General features: G+C 32.4%; 5 protein-coding genes across 7 annotated transcripts in view; 3 read left to right on the forward strand and 2 right to left on the reverse strand.

The window, feature by feature from the left end:
- Nucleotides 1–767: 767 nt before the first annotated feature.
- On the forward strand, nucleotides 768–5,154 carry LOC115445076 (chymotrypsin-1-like). The gene is made up of 5 exons (XM_030171166.2): nucleotides 768–956; nucleotides 1,496–1,652; nucleotides 2,431–2,674; nucleotides 3,102–3,248; nucleotides 4,840–5,154. Exons 1-5 carry the CDS (start codon nucleotides 884–886, stop codon nucleotides 5,041–5,043), a joined length of 825 nt encoding a protein of 274 aa, XP_030027026.2. The 5' UTR covers nucleotides 768–883; the 3' UTR covers nucleotides 5,044–5,154.
- Nucleotides 5,138–12,263, reverse strand: LOC115444334 (protein PFF0380w). 3 transcript variants are annotated; one of them, XM_037440930.1, is made up of 12 exons: nucleotides 12,006–12,263; nucleotides 11,333–11,674; nucleotides 10,803–11,222; nucleotides 10,390–10,717; nucleotides 8,418–10,283; nucleotides 8,133–8,209; nucleotides 7,832–7,975; nucleotides 7,090–7,231; nucleotides 6,394–6,590; nucleotides 5,960–6,079; nucleotides 5,357–5,518; nucleotides 5,138–5,260 (listed from the first exon to the last, which is right to left on the reverse strand). In XM_037440930.1, the coding sequence occupies exons 1-12, from the start codon at nucleotides 12,093–12,095 to the stop codon at nucleotides 5,225–5,227; spliced, it is 3,924 nt and encodes a 1,307-aa protein (XP_037296827.1). In that variant the 5' UTR covers nucleotides 12,096–12,263; the 3' UTR covers nucleotides 5,138–5,224. The 3 variants fall into 3 exon arrangements, with proteins under 3 accessions (XP_037296827.1, XP_037296826.1, XP_037296828.1); XM_037440929.1 differs by having other exon boundaries at nucleotides 5,168–5,518; XM_037440931.1 differs by lacking the exon at nucleotides 12,006–12,263 and having other exon boundaries at nucleotides 5,168–5,518; nucleotides 10,803–11,218; nucleotides 11,333–11,414.
- Nucleotides 12,264–12,995: 732 nt separating this feature from the next.
- LOC115444101 overlaps nucleotides 12,996–19,329 on the forward strand; it is a 33,409-nt gene continuing 27,075 nt past the window's right edge. Inside the window, exon 1 of the mRNA XM_030169785.2 lies at nucleotides 12,996–13,019. The gene's annotated coding sequence lies outside the window, so the exon portion shown is untranslated. The remainder of the gene's footprint in view (nucleotides 13,020–19,329) is intronic.
- On the forward strand, nucleotides 15,652–17,563 carry LOC115444085. Its single transcript, XM_037440933.1, has 5 exons — nucleotides 15,652–15,826; nucleotides 16,010–16,315; nucleotides 16,418–16,527; nucleotides 16,791–16,875; nucleotides 17,195–17,563. Exons 1-5 carry the CDS (start codon nucleotides 15,755–15,757, stop codon nucleotides 17,486–17,488), a joined length of 867 nt encoding a protein of 288 aa, XP_037296830.1. The 5' UTR covers nucleotides 15,652–15,754; the 3' UTR covers nucleotides 17,489–17,563.
- Nucleotides 17,601–19,260, reverse strand: LOC115445142. The gene is made up of 3 exons (XM_030171278.2): nucleotides 18,695–19,260; nucleotides 18,260–18,347; nucleotides 17,601–17,946 (listed from the first exon to the last, which is right to left on the reverse strand). The coding sequence occupies exons 1-3, from the start codon at nucleotides 18,844–18,846 to the stop codon at nucleotides 17,701–17,703; spliced, it is 486 nt and encodes a 161-aa protein (XP_030027138.2). The 5' UTR covers nucleotides 18,847–19,260; the 3' UTR covers nucleotides 17,601–17,700.

The following is a 19,329-nucleotide window of genomic DNA, read 5'->3' on the forward strand; positions in this document are numbered from 1 at the left end:
ATAAGCTTGTATTTCCACACTTGTAACTATTATTGTTATCATGGGACGAAAATGTTATGGAGTATGGACTGCCTTCATTGCATTGTAAAGCGCGCGGTACGACTTACGCTGTGGATTCGAATCCCAGGCAAATCGATACTTTATTTTTTAAATCAATATCAGCCCAGTGTCCAAAAATTTCTGCCCGATATGGCGATAGGCTTGCCCCTGGTTACATCTCGAGACCAAAATACTAACGGGGAAAAATTTATGCACTAGTTGTGCCTCCGGCTATCCCTTCATGATAAAACGCGTGAGTGTGTGCATTATTATACTTGCGCCTTCATCTATTTGATCTGTGAACTTTTAGTATTCGTAACACTTTCTAGTAAACTCTCAAGTTATAATACTTAGTGGACTCAAGTAGAGAAAGCAAGTGCTCAGTCATAGTAGACCCTTACCCAAATTCAGAGAATAGTACACTTGTGTGCGTGATGTTAAAATGTTCTCTTCCAGGTGGTCATTCATTCTACGAGCTATGACTGATTTGTGTAGCGTAATATCTTTTTCACAGTATTTATGATTAACTTCCACGGTAATATATAAGATAAAGATCATTTCAAAATTTCCTTCTATTTGTCATTCACGCTATTGGTGAATTCTGCACTCTTGCAGCTTAATGTAGGTATTATCCAATATATAAAACGTATTGTTTTGATAGCGGCTATTATATCTGATTGTAAAACGACAGGTCTAAAGATAAATACTGCGATTGAATCAAATTGATTGCCAATACACACTTCATTAGTGTGAAACAGTTCATTGATTTCCTAGATACAATACAAATCGTCATAAATTATATTATTTGGTTAATATGTAGTGACATTGTTTGGAAAGTACTGGCATGGATAAGTTCTTACATCGCGTGTTATTTGCTATTGCATATTTCATTTTATATGTAGAGCAAAGTCATATTGGTAAGTATATACTTTTTTTTATACGAGCACGACTGATGGTAAGTGGAGTGGAGTCCAATAGAATGTCGACTGACGAGAGACGATTACCCCTCGGCAGTCGACACAATTATGCCGACCTGTTGGAAGCCAATATACACAGGTTGATCCCGGAACGCGACACTCTTACGTGGGTTATTATGGTGGGTTTTAACACCGTGAGTACAGTGGTCTCTATCCGGGCGGATATAAAATATATTATCAAAAATTTTTTTTTTTATGTGAATGAATATCGAAACAACCATGCCACCCGCCTAATGGCAAGCGACTAGGTTTTGCATAAACAGTAGAACCCCAAACGTTGAATTACATACGAAGGAAAGTATGGTATTGCACTGCGCCGCGTTAAAGTTCTATATTGGTCTATCATTACACTAGCTACAATGCAATATACAATGCCCTTAAAACTGGAACAGTTTTGACACCTTCGGCTGACACAATGATGCTTAGCCCGTGTTCATGCTTAAGTTTATTTTAAAGGAGGTTGATCATTCTTTTTCTAGTTTTAGGGAATGTGTCGCGAATCGTGGGGGGACACGATGCGCCAGCACGATTCGGGCGCTTCCACGCTTCTTTACGTAACTTGACGGGGCATCATGTTTGTGGAGGTGCTGTTGTATCCAAATGGCACGTTGTTACCGCTGCGCACTGTGTTTTTGGGTAAGTACTTTTAAATTTTGGCGCAACTTTATAGTACCACTGAGCCGTCTGGGTATAAGTACGATTTATATACCATACGATAGAACGAAATTTGACCACGTTCAGTAACAGACATAGGTGATTAAGCTTTGTTTTAACCGAAATACAAATAAACACTATTTCTTGAGAATCATAATAATACATAACGCTTGAGATACCGTGTTGTACCGAATCAAGGTGAGAGTAGGTTAAGAGCTTAGAAGTTGAAAGAATACGGGAGGTATTAATATAAAGCTCCTAATATAATACGTAGTCAATAGAATAACAATCTTAAGAATTTTCTAAAAACGTTTATCTAGGATAGCCTATCGGTAGCCCTATTTGCGACTTCAATCAGCGGACCACTCGTAATACGCGCATTTGTCAAGAACCGAGAATTGTGTCAAGTGGTATATTGTAGCTGTCGAAAGATGAATTTAGTAGGTAAATAATATTGATAAGAATGGGGACATGTGAGGAAATTGAAGAGAGAAGGGGAGGAAAAAAATCTCAAATTGAAACAGTTAGAAATATAAAGCTACTAATTCAGATCTTTTTTTCTAAATTCCATACACTAGGTACGGCTCTTTCAAGCCACCATCGCAGTCTTTAGATTTGAATGTGCACCTGTTGTATACGTGATGATGTTACACCGACGTATAAATTGCACTCACAGGTCTATCCTAAATAAAATTATTAATAAAACAATTTCGTAGTTTCATTTCATACTTACATTAATTACGTTTGATGTGATTTTCAGAGCGAATCCCCAATACATTAAAGTATTTATAGGGACCACTCGCTTAGATCGAGGAGGAAAGCGATACAATGTATCGGCAATACACATTAATGACAACTACAACAGAAGTACCCGCAGTAATGATATTGCAGTCGTGACTATAAAAGGCACATTTGATTGTTGCTATGCTGCAGGGATCAAAATGCATGAATATGAATTGGTTGAAGGTGATCCTGTTACCATAACCGGATTTGGGGCATTGGAGGTAAGTTTTTCTATAATATTAAACATTATTTGAAGTAAGAACTACTCTCCGTTTTCACTGGAGCATGAATAGGCTGGCGCTGGTGCCAATGCGTATATTATATGCATGCAATATGTGCTTTTTATCAATGCAATGTATCATTGAAAGCCTGATTATTAATAGGAAACTTTTTTGTTACTTAGAGCTAGTGATAATTCCAGAGGCTCATTTTATCCTCTCCGTTTTACTAATTCTTATTCCTACCAATAAATAATTTTAAACTAAGTAGGTAATAGTTTTAATTGAGCAACACTAAACTAAAGAGAAAAAACCTAAAGTTTGTACTATATAAATAATGTTCACAAACTTATTAAAGTCTCAAACAAAACTGTAAGTTATTGGTGACAATACGGGATAGGTTATGTAATTAGGCATTTTAAATTTTCAGCCAAAAGGGGATTCAAGTCCTCAACTGCGAGCATTAAATGTAACCGTTTTCAGTCAAGCCACTTGTGTTTATGCAATGCGATACTCTAGAGAAGTAACGAGTAATATGTTTTGTACATTTACTAAAATTGGGGAAGGAACATGCCATGTAAGTATTAATATGTGTATTTTAAGCATGTATTCATATAATGCAATAATAAATAATAAGGCAAAGAAAATTAAACAAGAATAATTCTAAAGGGCACATATCGAAGTAAGAAATAATAGAGAAATCACACACCTATACTTAGTCTGGCCATAAATACTGTTACACTTAATTATAAAAAAATATTACATTTGAATTTCGAATCTGTCATTTTTATACGATTGTTCATTGTGTTTTCTCATTTTGGCGCCAATACATTGTAAAATATTTTGCGATATTAAAATGGTGTGGGGTGATAAAGAGAACCGAATCGCTGTGATAGCATTACACAAAGTAGGTATGGAGCCAAATGCAATTTTTAAAACTCTCCATACACTTGGTATTAGTAAAATGTTTGTGTACCGGGCTATTAATAGGTACAATGAGACCTCCTCTGTTTGTGACAGAAAAAGATCTGGCCGTCCACGTAGTGTTCGTACGAAAAAGGTGGTCAAAGCAGTAAGGGAAAGAATTCGAAGAAATCCTGTCCGAAAGCAAAAGATTTTATCTCGGGAAATGAAGATAGCACCTAGAACCATGTCGCGTATTTTAAAAGATGACTTAGGACTTGCAGCCTATAAGAGACGCACTGGCCATTTCTTAACTGATAATTTAAAGAAGAATAGGGTGGTAAAATCGAAACAACTACTGAAGCGGTACGCAAAGGGAGGTCACAGAAAAATTTTGTTTACGGATGAGAAAATTTTTACAATTGAGCAACATTTTAACAAACAAAATGACCGTATTTATGCTCAAAGCTCTAAGGAAGCTTCCCAATTAGTCGACAGAGTGCAACGTGGACATTATCCGACTTCAGTGATGGTTTGGTGGGGTGTTAGCTATGAAGGAGTGACTGAGCCATATTTTTGTGAAAAAGGTATCAAAACATCGGCACAAGTGTATCAAGATACCATTCTTGAGAAGGTAGTTAAGCCCCTTAACATCACCATGTTCAATAACCAAGTATGGTCCTTCCAGCAAGACTCGGCGCCGGGTCATAAAGCTCGGTCCACGCAGTCTTGGTTGGAATCGAACGTTTCGGACTTCATCAGAGCTGAAGACTGGCCGTCGTCTAGTCCCGATCTTAATCCGCTGGATTATGATTTGTGGTCAGTTTTAGAGAGTACAGCTTGCTCTAAACGCCATGATAATTTGGAGTCCCTAAAACAATCTATACGATTGGCAGTGAAGAATTTTCCCATGGAAAGAGTGCGTGCTTCTATTGATAACTGGCCTCATCGTTTAAAGGACTGTATTGCAGCCAATGGAGACCACTTCGAATAAGCTTTTTATATTTTTAATTGTTTTATATTTATGTATTAAACTGACACACTGTAAAAGTAATAAATGTTATTTGCAGTTAACAATTTTCTTTTTTCTTTATTACAATATTTATGGCAAGACTAGGTATAACAACCAAAGATTGCTAAACAAACACACACACAAACAACCTAATGAAAATTGTAGAAGAAGTAGCATTTTGGCTACGACCCGAGATCTGCAATAAGAACCATCTGAAGATGTACTAATTTCTATTGAATATCAACTTTTCCAGGGTGATTCTGGGAGTCCCGTGACGAAAGACGATAAGCTGGTTGGAGTAGTATCATGGGGCATTCCGTGTGCCCGTGGATTCCCCGACGTTCATACAAGGATAAAACCTTTCATTGGTTGGATAAAGAAATTAATTAGAGCTCATTACTGTGGACTAAAATCAAATTATAAGGAAGTGGTTAAGACAATGAAACATGTTAAATGATCTCTTAGTTACGATGGTTAGTGTTATTCATTTGTTAGTTCCATTGAGTATCTATATTAAATAACCTGTAATATTTTTACTTCAGGGTATCAATAAATAGTTACTCACATATTCCAAAAAGCTTATTATTTTTAATCTAACAATTACAAAATGAAATTAATACTTAAAAACTAATTGTTTCCTATTGTTTGAAATGTTTCAGTTTCGATAAATTCACCTGCAACACGAAAATTTGCTTTTAGCCAAATTTATGTCTTTATACATACACCACCAGATAATTTAGTATAATTCGTTTAGTTGTAAATATTAATACCTTGTATTCTTGTTTATTGTACATGATATCCGTAAGAACTGCCATTACAGGCCGGCCGTGAGCACATTGAAAAGGATTCTTACATTTTGATAAATCTTGAAGTAATTCTCCGCTGTACTCTTTCGTCAATTTATCCCCAAACATTATAGCGTATCTGCATGCCTAAACAAGGTGAATTAAATAACAGCATCAAGCAAAGCAAGTTAAAAAGCGGCGATGGCTGAGTTGGTTGTGGAACGGACTGCCGAGACGAATGTCCGCAGGTTCAAATCCCAAGGGCACACACCTCTGACTTTTCTAAAAATTTATGTGTGTATTCTTTGTGAATTATCGCTTGCTTTAACGGTGAAGGAAAACATCGTGAGGAAACCTGCATACCTGAGAAATTCTCTATAGGAATTTTCGACGGTGTGTGAAGTCTACCAATCCGCACTGGGCCAACATGGTGGACTAAGGCCTAATCCCTCTCAGTAGTAGAGGACGCCCGTGCCCAACAGTGGGACAGTATATAATACAGGGCTGATATTATTTATTTATTTATAGCAACAAGCAACACCTATTATATTAACAAAAGTTTTGTGTTTAAAGTATGTCCATTCTTACCTCGCTGAATACTAAATCCATAATAGACTTTGGATACGTAGAAATGCAACCATTCTGAGATTTGATGTTACTTATTTGTTCCCTGATTAAATTTTTCACGGCTATCATTATTTTATCTACCTATAACAAATAAATATTATAAAAACCTTAGGCATAATAGTAGATTTCTAATGTTATACTTATCTAGTTAAATTTATAATTTTATTATTGTAGCTTTCTACTAATATGATAAGTGTAAAGGCGTTTGATGTTTTAAACTTATCGGGTTGGTATTGGGCGAAATTGTCATACAAATAGACGAAACCATTGTTTAATCTAAAGACTGCTTTTACCCTATAAAGATGCGTAATGGCATTTTTATTCCAGGTGAAAACTTTTAAAGGACCAATAATAGCTAGTTATTAATAAATATAGCAGCTAGTTCTAAAAATTACCTGTCTAGGATTCTTTCCAATTATAGCTTTTGGGATAGAGTTAATTATTATTTCATTGCTGTAAGGCGTTGTCCACTTTAGACCTAACTGTCCAAATTTGTCTTTGTAATTGTGTAAATAAATCATTTCGTCCTTCGACAGTGCTATCGTTATGCCGTCTACAGAAACGCTTTTCCATTGGCCGTCGACAAGATACTCTGTTGAATAATCCTAAATAAATTAATATACTATCTGTATGCTGTTTAATACTGCTGCCCCTTAAATATAAATTGACTGCTTTCTTAGGAACGACACCAGGATTTTACAGAAAACTAACGTAAATACATTGCGTCGTTAATTTACTGGCGGTATAATAATGATAAGAAGTAAGATTTCTGGCTCCCAAAACCCTGGAAATTAGACCACTACTGCTCTCTTACGACCTATAAAGTTTATCGTCAATACAAGAAAAAACTCTTTTAAATACTAGCGGATTGGGGAAAGGTTCATGAATCATGATTGATGGGATTTGATTGCAATTTTTATAAGTCTGTGTACTTGTTGTTTTTACCGGTTTCCATTCAAATGCAATTTCCAGTAGAGATACATATTTCTATATCACAATACGTCATAATATTACAAAAACAATTCTCATATACCCAGAGTAAGATTTCAAGGTATCTATATAACTCATCAAAAATGTATCTATATTCATACCGGACATGTTACTTTCAAGACGAATTCTCTCATGAACTGCGTGTTGATCAAAAAATGCCAAGAAATGTGTTGATTCTTCATTGCTTACACTTTTCGCTTTTATAATAGCTGCTATAAATTTATAATCAACTTGATTCAGAATCTAGAAAGTTATACTGATATTAGTAGCAACTATGAGATTAATTATGGAACATAATATTATATGCACTAAGTACGTCTCAAATATTAAATTATCCTGAATTCCTTATTAGAGGTTAGGCTGTTCTTACTGAGTGCAGATAGGGAATCATCGAGAATCTAATCAATATTATATTTTTACATTGATACTAAGATAATCATCGGGTAGAGATAAAAAAATAATTAACCTATCAGTGATCTTTTAATTATACTCTATTAAAAGAGAATCGATGAAATATAGGATTCCGAGAGTTTTTTTTTATTCGTGCACGGTAAAGTGGCCCCGCTACCTTATGGGAGTGGGTTTACCTTAGTGGAGTGGGCTCCAATAGAAAGTCGACTGATGAGAGATGTTTAACCCTCGACAGTCGACACAATTATACCGGCTTGTTTGAACCGGGTATACACAGGCTAATCCTGAAACGCGACACACTTACGAGGGCCATTATGGCTGGTTTTACCTTGTATACGGTGGCCGATATACGGATAAAATATATCCTACCACCAGCAAAACCATAACACTGTCATTATGAATAATAATAAAATTTGCCATTCTTATACTTACTTCAGCATGTTTTAAGGATTGTCCATCAAACTTTAATGCAATATCGTCGTCTGTTTTACTTTTACATTTATTTTGATTTTGAACATCTTCATTGTATATTTCAGTTTGTATTTGTACTTCATTTGCAAAATTATAGTAAAGGCTCTAAAATAACGATATTAGTGTATTTCTGATGATAGAACAAATTTGTTTCGTTACAAAATCATATTTATCAGTAAGTTTATATTATGTCGATTACTTATTAAAATGTAAAAAAAAATACCTAGTATAAATAATTTGGTAGGTAGCATTAAATACTCACGTCTTGAAAATAATCTATGTTATGATCGAAATCAGAAATATGCTTCGTAATGCAATTTTTAAAAATAGGCGACATTCCTGTAAATTTACAAACATTACGAACATGAGTTGTTATAATATGAACATAAATAATTAAAATTAACTTTATTTTAAAAATCCAACCTTCTAACGTAGGTCCTATTTTTTTATTTATACTCGACAAAATCGGAAAATGCCCATAACAATAATTTTATATACTATTTTCATATCAAGTATGGGTTACGTAGAAAACAAATTGTAGAAATACCTTTAGGAACGAAATTCATCCTATTTTTCAAGTCAAAAGAATTTAGATTAATTTTCAAACATTTATCATTATGATGAATATCGTTTAATTGATCGATATTAAGATTATCTTTCACAAGATCAATCGCTTGTTGTTTATCAGCTACTGGATTTGACGTTGCCTTATTGTTCGGCTCAATATTAGATCCTTTAGTACTTGTTATAGTTTTTATTTTATTGAAATGGTGTGATGAGTTCATTTCATTTCTATTTTGTTTATTATTATTTGCATTATCATCATCAACGTCGCACAATATGCTATTAAGACTAGTGTCAATGTTTGAAGCTTTATTTTGATGAATGTTACTAAAACTGATTTCGAATTCTTTTTCAAATAAATCGTCGTTCAAATATACAGCTTCACAAACATCTATAGGTTCATAAGAGACATTTGATTTTGATTTACTCGAATTTTTTGATTCAGGTATAAAATCAATTTTTATACCTTCTTCTCTACTACAACTTGCACGATTAGTTTCCGTAGATAATACACAGTTACTTTTTTCTACGTTTAAAAAACTTAGATCCAAATTTTGATGGGAACTGGTATAAACCTGTAAGCTGTTTTGGAGAAACACTCTATGCTCATTAATTAACGTTTGATTATTTGGAATATTATAGGTTTTATCCAGAACGAACTCCTTATCGTGACAAACATTTTGAATGAAAAGTGACAAATTATTTTGATCACAATTGCTAACAGTAAATTTTGAAAAAAATGAGTTAATTTCCTCAATATTGTCACTATTATTATCACTAACAATACTTTTGGGAACATCAAACATTTGTGAAAATTCTTCAATATTTTGCGTAGGACCATTAACAACGGGACTTTTTTGGGGAAAGATATTGGTATTTTTAAAAACTTTGTGACTCCATTCTTTTAAATTTCTTTTATAAGTATGGTATTTTTGGTATATTTTAGGGGTACGTGTATAATCTGGGAATACAAAAGTATCTTTACATTTCTCGGGCACAATATTTGTATTCATTGGTTGCTTTAATTTTAGATTTTTAGGTCTCACCATTTCATAGTTATGGCTCTCATATGTTAATTTGGACATGATTTGCCCCGAATTTATTTCCTTAATCGTACTGTAGTAAGCTTCATGATAGTCTGTAAAATTCTTTTCAAATGCAACTGCAGATTGAAGGTTTGTATCGTCTACGTTATTATTAACCTGAGTATTCAAAATAGTCTTAAGCAGATCATAAGAAGATTTGACATCTTTTTTTTCCATCTCAAAATTTGTCTTTTTATGTCTATGTAAATATATTCCATCATTAAGGTTTAAATAGCCTTTATATTGCTCTTCTATACAACTATATTGAATACTTTTGTCCACATGTGTTGCGAATCTTCCAGTGTTCCAGTGATTTATGACTTCTTGTGCTTTTCTCTCCAATATATCACACCTTTTCGTCATACTATCTGTTGGGTTTATAAATTTTCTAATAAGTGAATCATTCATGAATTCAGTGTTGTCACTTGATTTGTTTTTCAAATATCCTGGTGACTTCTTTTTGGAAAGATTGCGTATATCTTCTTTTAAATAGGAGTTCTTGGATTTAGGCGTCTCTTTGAATTTTCTTTTGCGTTGGCTGGTGTTGGCAAACTTCTTTTTTATATTTTCTTTACACAATTTTTCATTTAGTTTTCGTTTGTTATATTTGCGTAATGAGTTAGAGTTCAAGTTACTTTCTTTAGAACGGTCAATGTGAGTGTTGCTTCTAGAATTTAATTGTTTATTATCTTTACTGGTCAATTTACCATGAGATATAATTTGAGTTTTACGTTTCTGATTACGTTTCCTTTTGGTTATTTTTCCTGAAATATTTTAGTACAGTAATAATCTTTATAAATATTTAATAAGTATATACAATCTCAATTTATAGGTATACTTAAAAAATAATAATATTTAGCAATATTTTACCTTTAATTCCATTTTGCATTTGCGAAACTCCTAATACCTTTGGATTAGAGGCTAAAATTTTACACATAATTTTCTTTACTTGTTCTCTCGTATTTTCGTTTATACTATTATTTTCTACCCTACTCGTCTCGTTAGTGACTGTTTTTAAATTTAAATCATTAAAATAAAATTTTACAAGTTTTTCTAACAGCTTAGTTATTTCATCCCAGTTATTAAATTCTATACGATTAGAAATAACATCGTAATCTGTAACGGGGCACTGAATGAATAAAAAATAAAATGGCAATTTATTCTTCATCAAATACATATCTTCGTTGTCATATTTAATCTGTGAAAAATATATTATGATTAGCGAGATTTCAAATATTAAATAATTTACCAGGCTCAGTAGTGGCAGAATACTGTTGATTTACCTTTGATTTTTTTATAAAATATTCATTTTTGATACATTTTTGTAGATTATCATTCACGATCTTGTGTAGTTTACTGAAGTTGTTTACAAAAATTCTATTTAAGAATATCCAGTGGTTGTTATTATCTCCAACTTCTTTGGCAATGAAAGCTGTAGCTACATACTGTTTCTTTTCTACTTTTAATTCTCGTATTTCTGATCTATTTATACCATAAAGACATGAAAATGTCTGGTAAATATCTCTTTTTTTATGTAATTGGAAAATAATTTCATTCTTACAATCATCTCTCAAGCTTAGAGATATATTATTATGTACTAAAGAAATACGTTCGAAAAACATTTTTATTTCTTGCAATTCATTTAGTGGATTTATAGATTTTGTTTGAATTGTGAGATTGTAGAGAAATCCTTTTATTTCTACCTGCAATAATTAGATGCTATTATTTTTCATTATTTATCTACTTATAGATGGGTCAGCGGAATAATAATAATTTTAGGAGATGCAATCAACATTGTTACAAACATACTTACAGTTGTGCCTTTAGATGGCCTTTTGACGACTTCGATTATGTTTTCTTTTCTACCATTATTAAAATATTTTTCCCAAGATTCAACTGAACTTTCACATCTTGATGTTATCTTTACAGTTTTAGAAACTTTCACAATATTAGCCAAGGATTCTCCTCGATAGCCATATTTATTCGATTTTAAATTTGATTTATCTTGGCATTTGCTAGTCATGTGTCTTTGACCAGTTAAAACTAAATCTTTCTTGGTAATACCACACCCATTATCAATAACTTGTATCGAATTTTGTTCAATATTAATCCTAATGGCGATTGACGTTGCTTCCGCATCCAATGCGTTGTAGACCTATTTATTACCATTGAAATTTTTAAAACGAAAAACTTAATTCTGCTTTAAACGACCTAAACTTAGCTTGTATATTATAATTAGAGCGCGTGAATGGCGAATAATGCAGTACCAAAATAAGTTTAACGATTGCATAGAGTTTCCTTTTGAGAAATATTGTAATGTTATATCTTAACTTTGGCACTAATTGAGTGTTGAGAGTACCTATCTTGTATCGACGCTTGTATCGGATTTACGTCGTTATCATTGTCGTCTTGGTTTACTACTTGTTATAATATATGTATAATGTAGGAAGGAAATTCTCAATATGAATACTCAAAAAATTACATACCAATTCCTCGACAGCTTTCTTGTACGAATGAATACAAGAGGAAGCGAGTATTAGTGACCTCTCATGTGATGATATTTTTTTTATAAACATTGCTTCCTAATAGTCTTACACACTAGCTACATTCGTATAATTTTAGTTCCAGATTTTTATTGTTATTTTTGTTTTGTAATACAATGTCATATTATTATAATAATTAGCATTAAAACCCGTTAACATTTTTCTTGATGAAATATACGATTTGTTTATAAAATTTGAAAGAAGCAGTTATCATGTATTTTTTTTTATTATACGTTATTTTTCAGCATGTATTATTTCAAAATTCGAAAAAGTATAGATAACTATTTAATTTAAAGAGGTGGATACGCAAATGCGCCTTTGTAAAAACTATTTTTAATCATCGTACAACTGGTACAAAGCCTTTTGTTTTGTTTAATTGCCAAAAATTGGGTAGCTTGAATAAAAATGCATTAGCAATCATAAGAAATAAGCAGATAGGTAGGGTTTATATCCTTCGTATAAATAAACTTTATACGTTACGTACTTTAACATGACATAACTTTAATTAACTCGTACCTGCTTTCCGACACTGTCCACTATAGGAATGCTTGTTAGGTTGTAATTGTAACGGTATGAAAATCGATTTCTATTTAACCCTGAACTTTCATGCCTGATATGGACGATAGTACTGGAAGTAGTGGCCGGTTAGCATTTGCTTATGAACCCCGTACGTCAGGCCGTGTGAAACAGCCTTAACACGTTAATAAAGAAAAAAACAAAGGCAATTACTGGCACGTGTGCTGTTTTTACATTCAGCCTTATTATATTTTTTAATTTGGATATTGATTACAATGAGTTCGAAATTTAAACATAATATTTAAGAAAAGTATTAAAGCTTGCTAATTGTTTTAAGAATTCCTTTTTAATAAGTATGTTTATTAATGACGTGAGAATTTTGGGAAACATGAGTGATTGTCTGCAACAAGAGATAATATTATTTTGGGAGTACGTGAAATGGTAAGTACAATAGCAGTGTGGTATTTCTACCCGTACATTATTAGTTACAGCGGATGTGATTTTGCCAAGGACATTATAAAATGATTGGTATCTGGAACTGAATTTTCATCGCTAAGTATCATACTGATTTAGAATTAAAGTTTAATGTGGCAGATACTAACAATTACTACTTGATATGTCTATTATCTGTTACTATACTGGTACAATATTTTTCCCGCACAAAAGCAAATTTTTTATCTCTACCTGAGCCGAAACAATTGTTTATGGCATGTAGAAGTTACAAAGGAGTACAATACGGTATTTTGAATTATTATTTGATTATAATACTCTAACTTGACTTGCACACTAGAATAAGGAAATAAACGTATAAGTATTTATTTATTTGAATAACAAAACTAAATTTACATTTGAATTATATGCTATGGTTCTCTTACTAGGCAATTCTATATCGTGAAGACCCAAATAAATAAAAATAATAAAATAAAAAGATTTATAAACGGTTTTTTAATAAAACTGAATGACGAAGCGTACCTATTGCTCTCATGACAAATACTACTTACTTACGACTAGCGCCTGATAAATAGTGGCAATGCAAAACTGTACTTTGAAATAACTGCGCTTCATCGATACTGCGCTTGTCATTTATCGAAATACTATAGGAAAGTCGTAATTAAATAAGTATTGTATTAGTTGTATTATAGAACAAAAATGATAGTAGTAAATTTCAGAGTACTATGCATGACAATATAACCATATAACTTAAAGTAATGATATGTGATGATTATATATTTTAAGGTAATGATACAAAAATGAGGTTACATGTAATGATTTCCTTTATGTATTTCCTTGGAGACCTAATTTTGTGGAATGACAAATCATTTTCAACATACTGATGGACGATTTGTAGTATTTGTGGGTTATAATGGTTTAATGTGAGTTATTTAAAATAGTTAATCATTTTTAGCGTTATGTACAATATACAGTTCATTATTTTTAATAAACCATAAAAGTATATTTGACCAGAGGGATTTCAGCATAATTATAAACCCATACTATAATTACTGAGCTAATTATTGCTGAGGTTGGGCCTGATTCCAGCTACAATATTTCACAAATGGGTGTGTACTTGTCTAGTGTCTACGTATACCCTAAGTTATTATGCGTGTCTGTAGCCCTTTTTTATGTATCTATTTTACGCAATGGAATATTTGCTAACCTGGAACTATCTAATTTTCTAATCGTGTGTTCAAAGACTCTATATTTAGATATGTATTATGACTATTTTTCGTACGTTTAAGGGGCATTAGAGATGTTTATCTTGAGCTTCCTTCCGCAAATAGATAAGTCGATTTGAACTACAATTACCTACCTTAACCTTCAGTAAAAATTAAGTATATAAGTTTCATTTTAAAGCCACTTATGTTAAATAAGCGTGTAATAACTGTACATTATTTACATAAATAATATAGTCATGAATTGATTTTGTTGAAATTTATTCAAATTGATAATATTTTTATTGCTATATTTTATTTCTTTTTATAATTTTTTTAACCCACTGAAATGCCGAACAAGTCTTATAATAATTATTACGAATGCCGATCAATAGTAGCTAGGCCACTTAGAACTTAAGATTATGAAGCATTGCGAGTTTATCTTAATTAGATTATAAATTTTATAATGCTTAGTAATTAAACAGGTCCGATGTGTGCTAAACTTAAATAAGTACAACAATCAACGATGCAATTTAAACTGTTGGCGGCAAAAATTGACAATGCGGTTATGCGTTGTTTATGACCAGAGGAACTCTCTCATATGAGGAATTTACTGTATGTGTTTAAAAACAAATTTATATTATTCAAATTAAATGATAATTAACATATTCAAAACTATTGCCTAACATGGGCACCGTTTTAAAACAATTTATACATAGGTATATTAACAATATAACTTTAACAAATAATACAATATAATATTACTGCGTCTTATATGCAGGTCAACACATAATGTTAGACTTATTAATTATTTTAATCATAAAATAACGAAAGATTATGTTTGCACGAAAAATGTTATGTTTAGACATTGTATTACAATTGCATGTGAAGCTCCAATTTTATGTTAAACAAGTGCAAATATATTTAACTCGAATAGGCTGTTTGAAAAAGAATAAAAGAAAGTATTGATTTCTGCAATGGCCTTACTTGTTTATTCATAAACTGTGTAACAGTTCTACATTTCCCATACCATGTCCTTAAGACACTGAATGCTTAATGCTTATTGATTGGAAGCTAATTTTACCTCTAAAACAAAACACATTGAGAATTCTAACCTTAACCTGATAATGTAAGTACCTAACCACGATAATGGAATAGTAGTAACATAATGTAGCTATATTTATTATAAATCGAAGAAGAAAACATATTATTATGTTAAAATTACCTGCCCTTTACTTTTTGGGATTCTATTTGATTATCGCTAATATTTTTTACACCACTGAGTAACAACGAAGATAATGTTTAAAATAAATTGGAAATGTGTCATTTCCATTTTATGCTTACTTACATTTTAACATAGATATAAAAAAATGCCAAAACAATTTTACCTAAGATACAATTCCGTTTTAAAACATTCCAAAAGTTTTACGTATCCTTATCGTGTTTCTATGAAGTTCCTGCCATTATTGCAAAACAATACACTGGAGATAACCGAAGATTTCTCATTGGGTTTGGTGAGTATAAATGTCCCAAGGACGAAATTTTTGGCATCAGTTCCTCCTGTCATCCAGTCAAGGAAAGACCGAAGCTAGCAAAGTAAGTACAATTACATTTTTTTTCATTTAATATAGTGGACCCTTGTGTTATATACTGTATTTCTTTGGGTACATAGTTCAAATTCAAATATATTCAACTACTGAGAAGGTTTACGCCATAGTCCACTACGTTGTTCTAGGACTGTTTTTCAGTTTTAGTTCATTATTGTCTATTATTTAACAGATGCTGAATATTATCGTCGTCTTTCTGGCTTTGGCTATCTCCGCATTGGGAGCCGAGCTACCGCCTTCATACAGCCTCGTTGAAAAACAACCATTCAAACCAGAGCTTAATATGGAATCCCTTGAAACACATGCCGTGTATAAGAAAGAACCAAAGTCGGACACAGAACATCCAGTGTATAAACCAGAAGAGCATAAGAACCAAGGCCGCGCTAGAATTGAACCAGTAAGACCTTCGGGTTCTATGGGTAAATATGATCGTATGTTAGCTGATCAACCCACTGGCTCCACTGAAATTAACAGGATTGTGAGTATAAATTTGTTTTATCTGAGAGTAGTGATATCCAAATAGTAGCAACTACATCCAAACAGAATTAAGCAACGTCTAAAGCTTCAATTTATTTTCTAGGACAATCCGACGAACTTTGAATATGACCACCAACCATCGGAAGTGACCTACCCTGATGTGCCATATGCCCCAGGCTACGGTTATGAATCGGGTTACCCTACCCTAAATAAGTAAGTAAACTTTTTACACTTCACTTTTATGCTGTTTTAGATTTTAATAAACAACTTTTTTGAGCTTTTGAGCCGGCTGTTGGACTGTATGGAGTTTGCTTTCAACCTTGAAAAAATATTTGTTTGATCTAAAATTATTCTTAAATTAAGTAGCCAGGAATACTATACAACTGATTCATAATATTTGTTGTAAACAATTAATTCTATTATTTTTTATGTTTGTACTCGTTGACGCTTTAGTTTAGTGTGGATGTATTTTTCAGTTACGACATGTACAGAAATGACTACATGATGGAGCCTGACACCTCTGCCTATGGTCTGCTTTGGAGCCAAGTACCTGATGCGAGGGTATGTTTATTTTTTATGCATATATCACCAAATCATTAATTATAATAGACTTTCAATGGTATTTCCTTTTCATTTCTCTATACAGTAACAATTTTCTTAGCTTTAATGAATTATGTCTTAACAATAATATTTCTATATTTTGAACATCTTTTTTGGACTAGCAGCATTTCGCCTCATGCCAGAATCTTCCTTCCACCTTACACACTTTCATTTTATCAGGTTTCGCGCATCTTCCTCAGTGATACCATTGACATTCATGTTCGTAAGAAGTAAAATTTTAATTTTGAGTATGTCAATAAAATAATGAACACTCTTCCAGACGCTCGTGAGCTACGTGGGTCGTACTATCTCCTGGATATTTGGCAGCATGTTCATGATTTTCTTCGGTTCAGTCCTTACCATCGGCGTGTGCACATACACAAACCTTTGTACTTTTGCCTTCAACGGCGTTGGTCCGATCAATGACGCACGATCACTATTAACCCCAGAACGATTGGAGAATCTTAGCACAGCAGCCGACTTTGTGAAGACAGCTATTAATAAATATCAGAAGATTCAGAAAGTGGCTGAGATGCCCGCAAGAAACCGACGCAATGCTTTCTATGGAATGTGATTTTGGAGTACTAAAATCAGCGTTCCATTTTTTTATTTGAATCGTATAGTAAATTATAATATTATTTTAACCAGACCTTTTTGTTTTAATAAAAAAAACAACGGTATTTGTAATTAATCAATTTATTTCACTAAATATTTAAATAGTAACACCTATAAGTAACTTTAAATATAATATAACTATCAAGAAAATTGCCCCTTTGAAAACTGCAGTCATAATATCTGATATTGTAGATTGTGGTATTTGTTGTAACTCTCAACAACAAATTGTTCTACATTGTCCAGATAAGGGCTAATCGTAAAATCACTCGAAAATGGGTATTCAAAAGTGAGCGTGCAGTAATCAGTGAAAGCACAGAATAGGATAACAAGACTCATTCCAAGAAGCACTGGGCTGAATGTGATCAGAATCCACTTCACTATTGACACAGCATTGAATCCTATATTCGCCAGTAAAGTCTGCAAAGAAGGTTGGATATAAAACGAGGTATACCTAACGGACAATGACCATCTACACGCCATAATATAAAACAATAAAACACGGTGTGTTTATAAAATAAAAGCAATATAAAAATTAAGGGTTGACTAAATAAAAGAAGCAGAACCCAAATCATATATTTTTAAAATATAGTTTTCACAGGTGGACAGGACATAATTGGGAGTAGACTATAGTTATCACTTCATTAAATCGGATATCAAAAAAAATATCTAGGCATACGAAGTCGCGGCCACAGCTTAGTAATAATATTATTCAAATAAATAATCAACTTACTAAGGGAGTTAAAATGCAATCCACGAGTGATATTTCCGACGTGCTGTTTTCCTTCAAAGTATATTCACTGCTTGGAACTATTGTGTATCTAAAACAAAAGATTTCCATTCACAAGTGCACATGATTGTGGAAATAAATTGAGCTATTAGACTACATGACAAGCGTTTTACCCCTTGAAGTCTACCTCTATGATATACATTTTTGTGGCAGTTAGTAGCTCGGCTATATCAATGCTTGATGAAGATAATGGCGACAAATTACAAGCATATGAATGATAACTTTGTCTTTTTATAGCGCTATAAAATTACCTTTTGTTTTTATAGATACCATTCCATTGTACTTTCTAGATTTAATTGTTTCTATCAATATCTGACTGTATCTGGTATGTAAAATTACCACAAAATAGGTATGAAAGTAAAAAAAAAAACATCTTACTCGTAAGCAGCAGCTGGTATTTCTCCAATATGTTGAACACTTTGAGAGTCGATCTCATAATGTGGTTCTATAGGAGTAGCAACACACAATTCTGTTATTAATGTAGCAATTACGACATATGACAAAACACATAAATTTAAATTTCTATCCATCTTCAATAGAGCGTGCCTTCAATTATTTAAAAAGGATATTGATTATTATGTGGATTACTTTCTTATGTAGGATTCCACAGTTTTTTAGATTGAAACCTTTGTACGATGTTAAATCGTAAAGACGAATTTGATAAATGATGATTTGATTTTAAACAGTTCATATAAGCCTAGGCGTTTATTAGTTAATTACAAATTTCTTTCAATTAGTCGAAAAGATAATTAGGAATTATAGAGAAAAACTTTCAATGGTGTGTTTAGTTTGATAATGTAGTAGGTATTCATTTATTACGTAATATTATTGTCGATAAATTTTGTTTTATTATTTACAAGTGAAGATAGTGATGCTATCAGAATGCACCAATGTGTCATTAGACGACCTTTGATAAGATAGACAACAAATAGGTACGTTGATAAAAGATGCAATATTCAAAATATACGTTTGTTTTCCGTTCTTTGTATTGTGAATGACGTAGCCAGTTTTGG

The sequence above is a fragment of the Manduca sexta genome, chromosome 21 (assembly GCF_014839805.1).
Source record: "Manduca sexta isolate Smith_Timp_Sample1 chromosome 21, JHU_Msex_v1.0, whole genome shotgun sequence".
Lineage (NCBI taxonomy): Eukaryota > Metazoa > Arthropoda > Insecta > Lepidoptera > Sphingidae > Manduca > Manduca sexta.

Bases quoted from the DNA above. Each gene is read 5' to 3' on its own strand.
- LOC115445076 (XM_030171166.2), top strand. From the start codon at position 884: ATGGATAAGTTCTTACATCGCGTGTTATTTGCTATTGCATATTTCATT. The intron at 1,653-2,430 runs GTAAGTACTTTT...TGTGATTTTCAG, and splicing joins GCTGCGCACTGTGTTTTTGG to AGCGAATCCCCAATACATTA. The intron at 3,249-4,839 runs GTAAGTATTAAT...CAACTTTTCCAG, and splicing joins TTGGGGAAGGAACATGCCAT to GGTGATTCTGGGAGTCCCGT.
- LOC115444334 (XM_037440929.1), bottom strand. From the start codon at position 12,095: ATGTTTATAAAAAAAATATCATCACATGAGAGGTCACTAATACTCGCT. The intron at 10,284-10,389 runs GTAAAATATTGC...AAAATATTTCAG, and splicing joins AATGCAAAATGGAATTAAAG to GAAAAATAACCAAAAGGAAA. The intron at 7,232-7,831 runs GTAAGTATAAGA...ATAACTTTCTAG, and splicing joins AATCCTTAAAACATGCTGAA to ATTCTGAATCAAGTTGATTA.
- LOC115444085 (XM_037440933.1), top strand. From the start codon at position 15,755: ATGTCCCAAGGACGAAATTTTTGGCATCAGTTCCTCCTGTCATCCAGT. The intron at 16,316-16,417 runs GTGAGTATAAAT...TTTATTTTCTAG, and splicing joins CCACTGAAATTAACAGGATT to GACAATCCGACGAACTTTGA. The intron at 16,528-16,790 runs GTAAGTAAACTT...TGTATTTTTCAG, and splicing joins GGTTACCCTACCCTAAATAA to TTACGACATGTACAGAAATG.
- LOC115445142 (XM_030171278.2), bottom strand. From the start codon at position 18,846: ATGGATAGAAATTTAAATTTATGTGTTTTGTCATATGTCGTAATTGCT. The intron at 18,348-18,694 runs GTAAGATGTTTT...CTTTTGTTTTAG, and splicing joins ATACCAGCTGCTGCTTACGA to ATACACAATAGTTCCAAGCA. The intron at 17,947-18,259 runs GTAAGTTGATTA...CCTTCTTTGCAG, and splicing joins ATTGCATTTTAACTCCCTTA to ACTTTACTGGCGAATATAGG.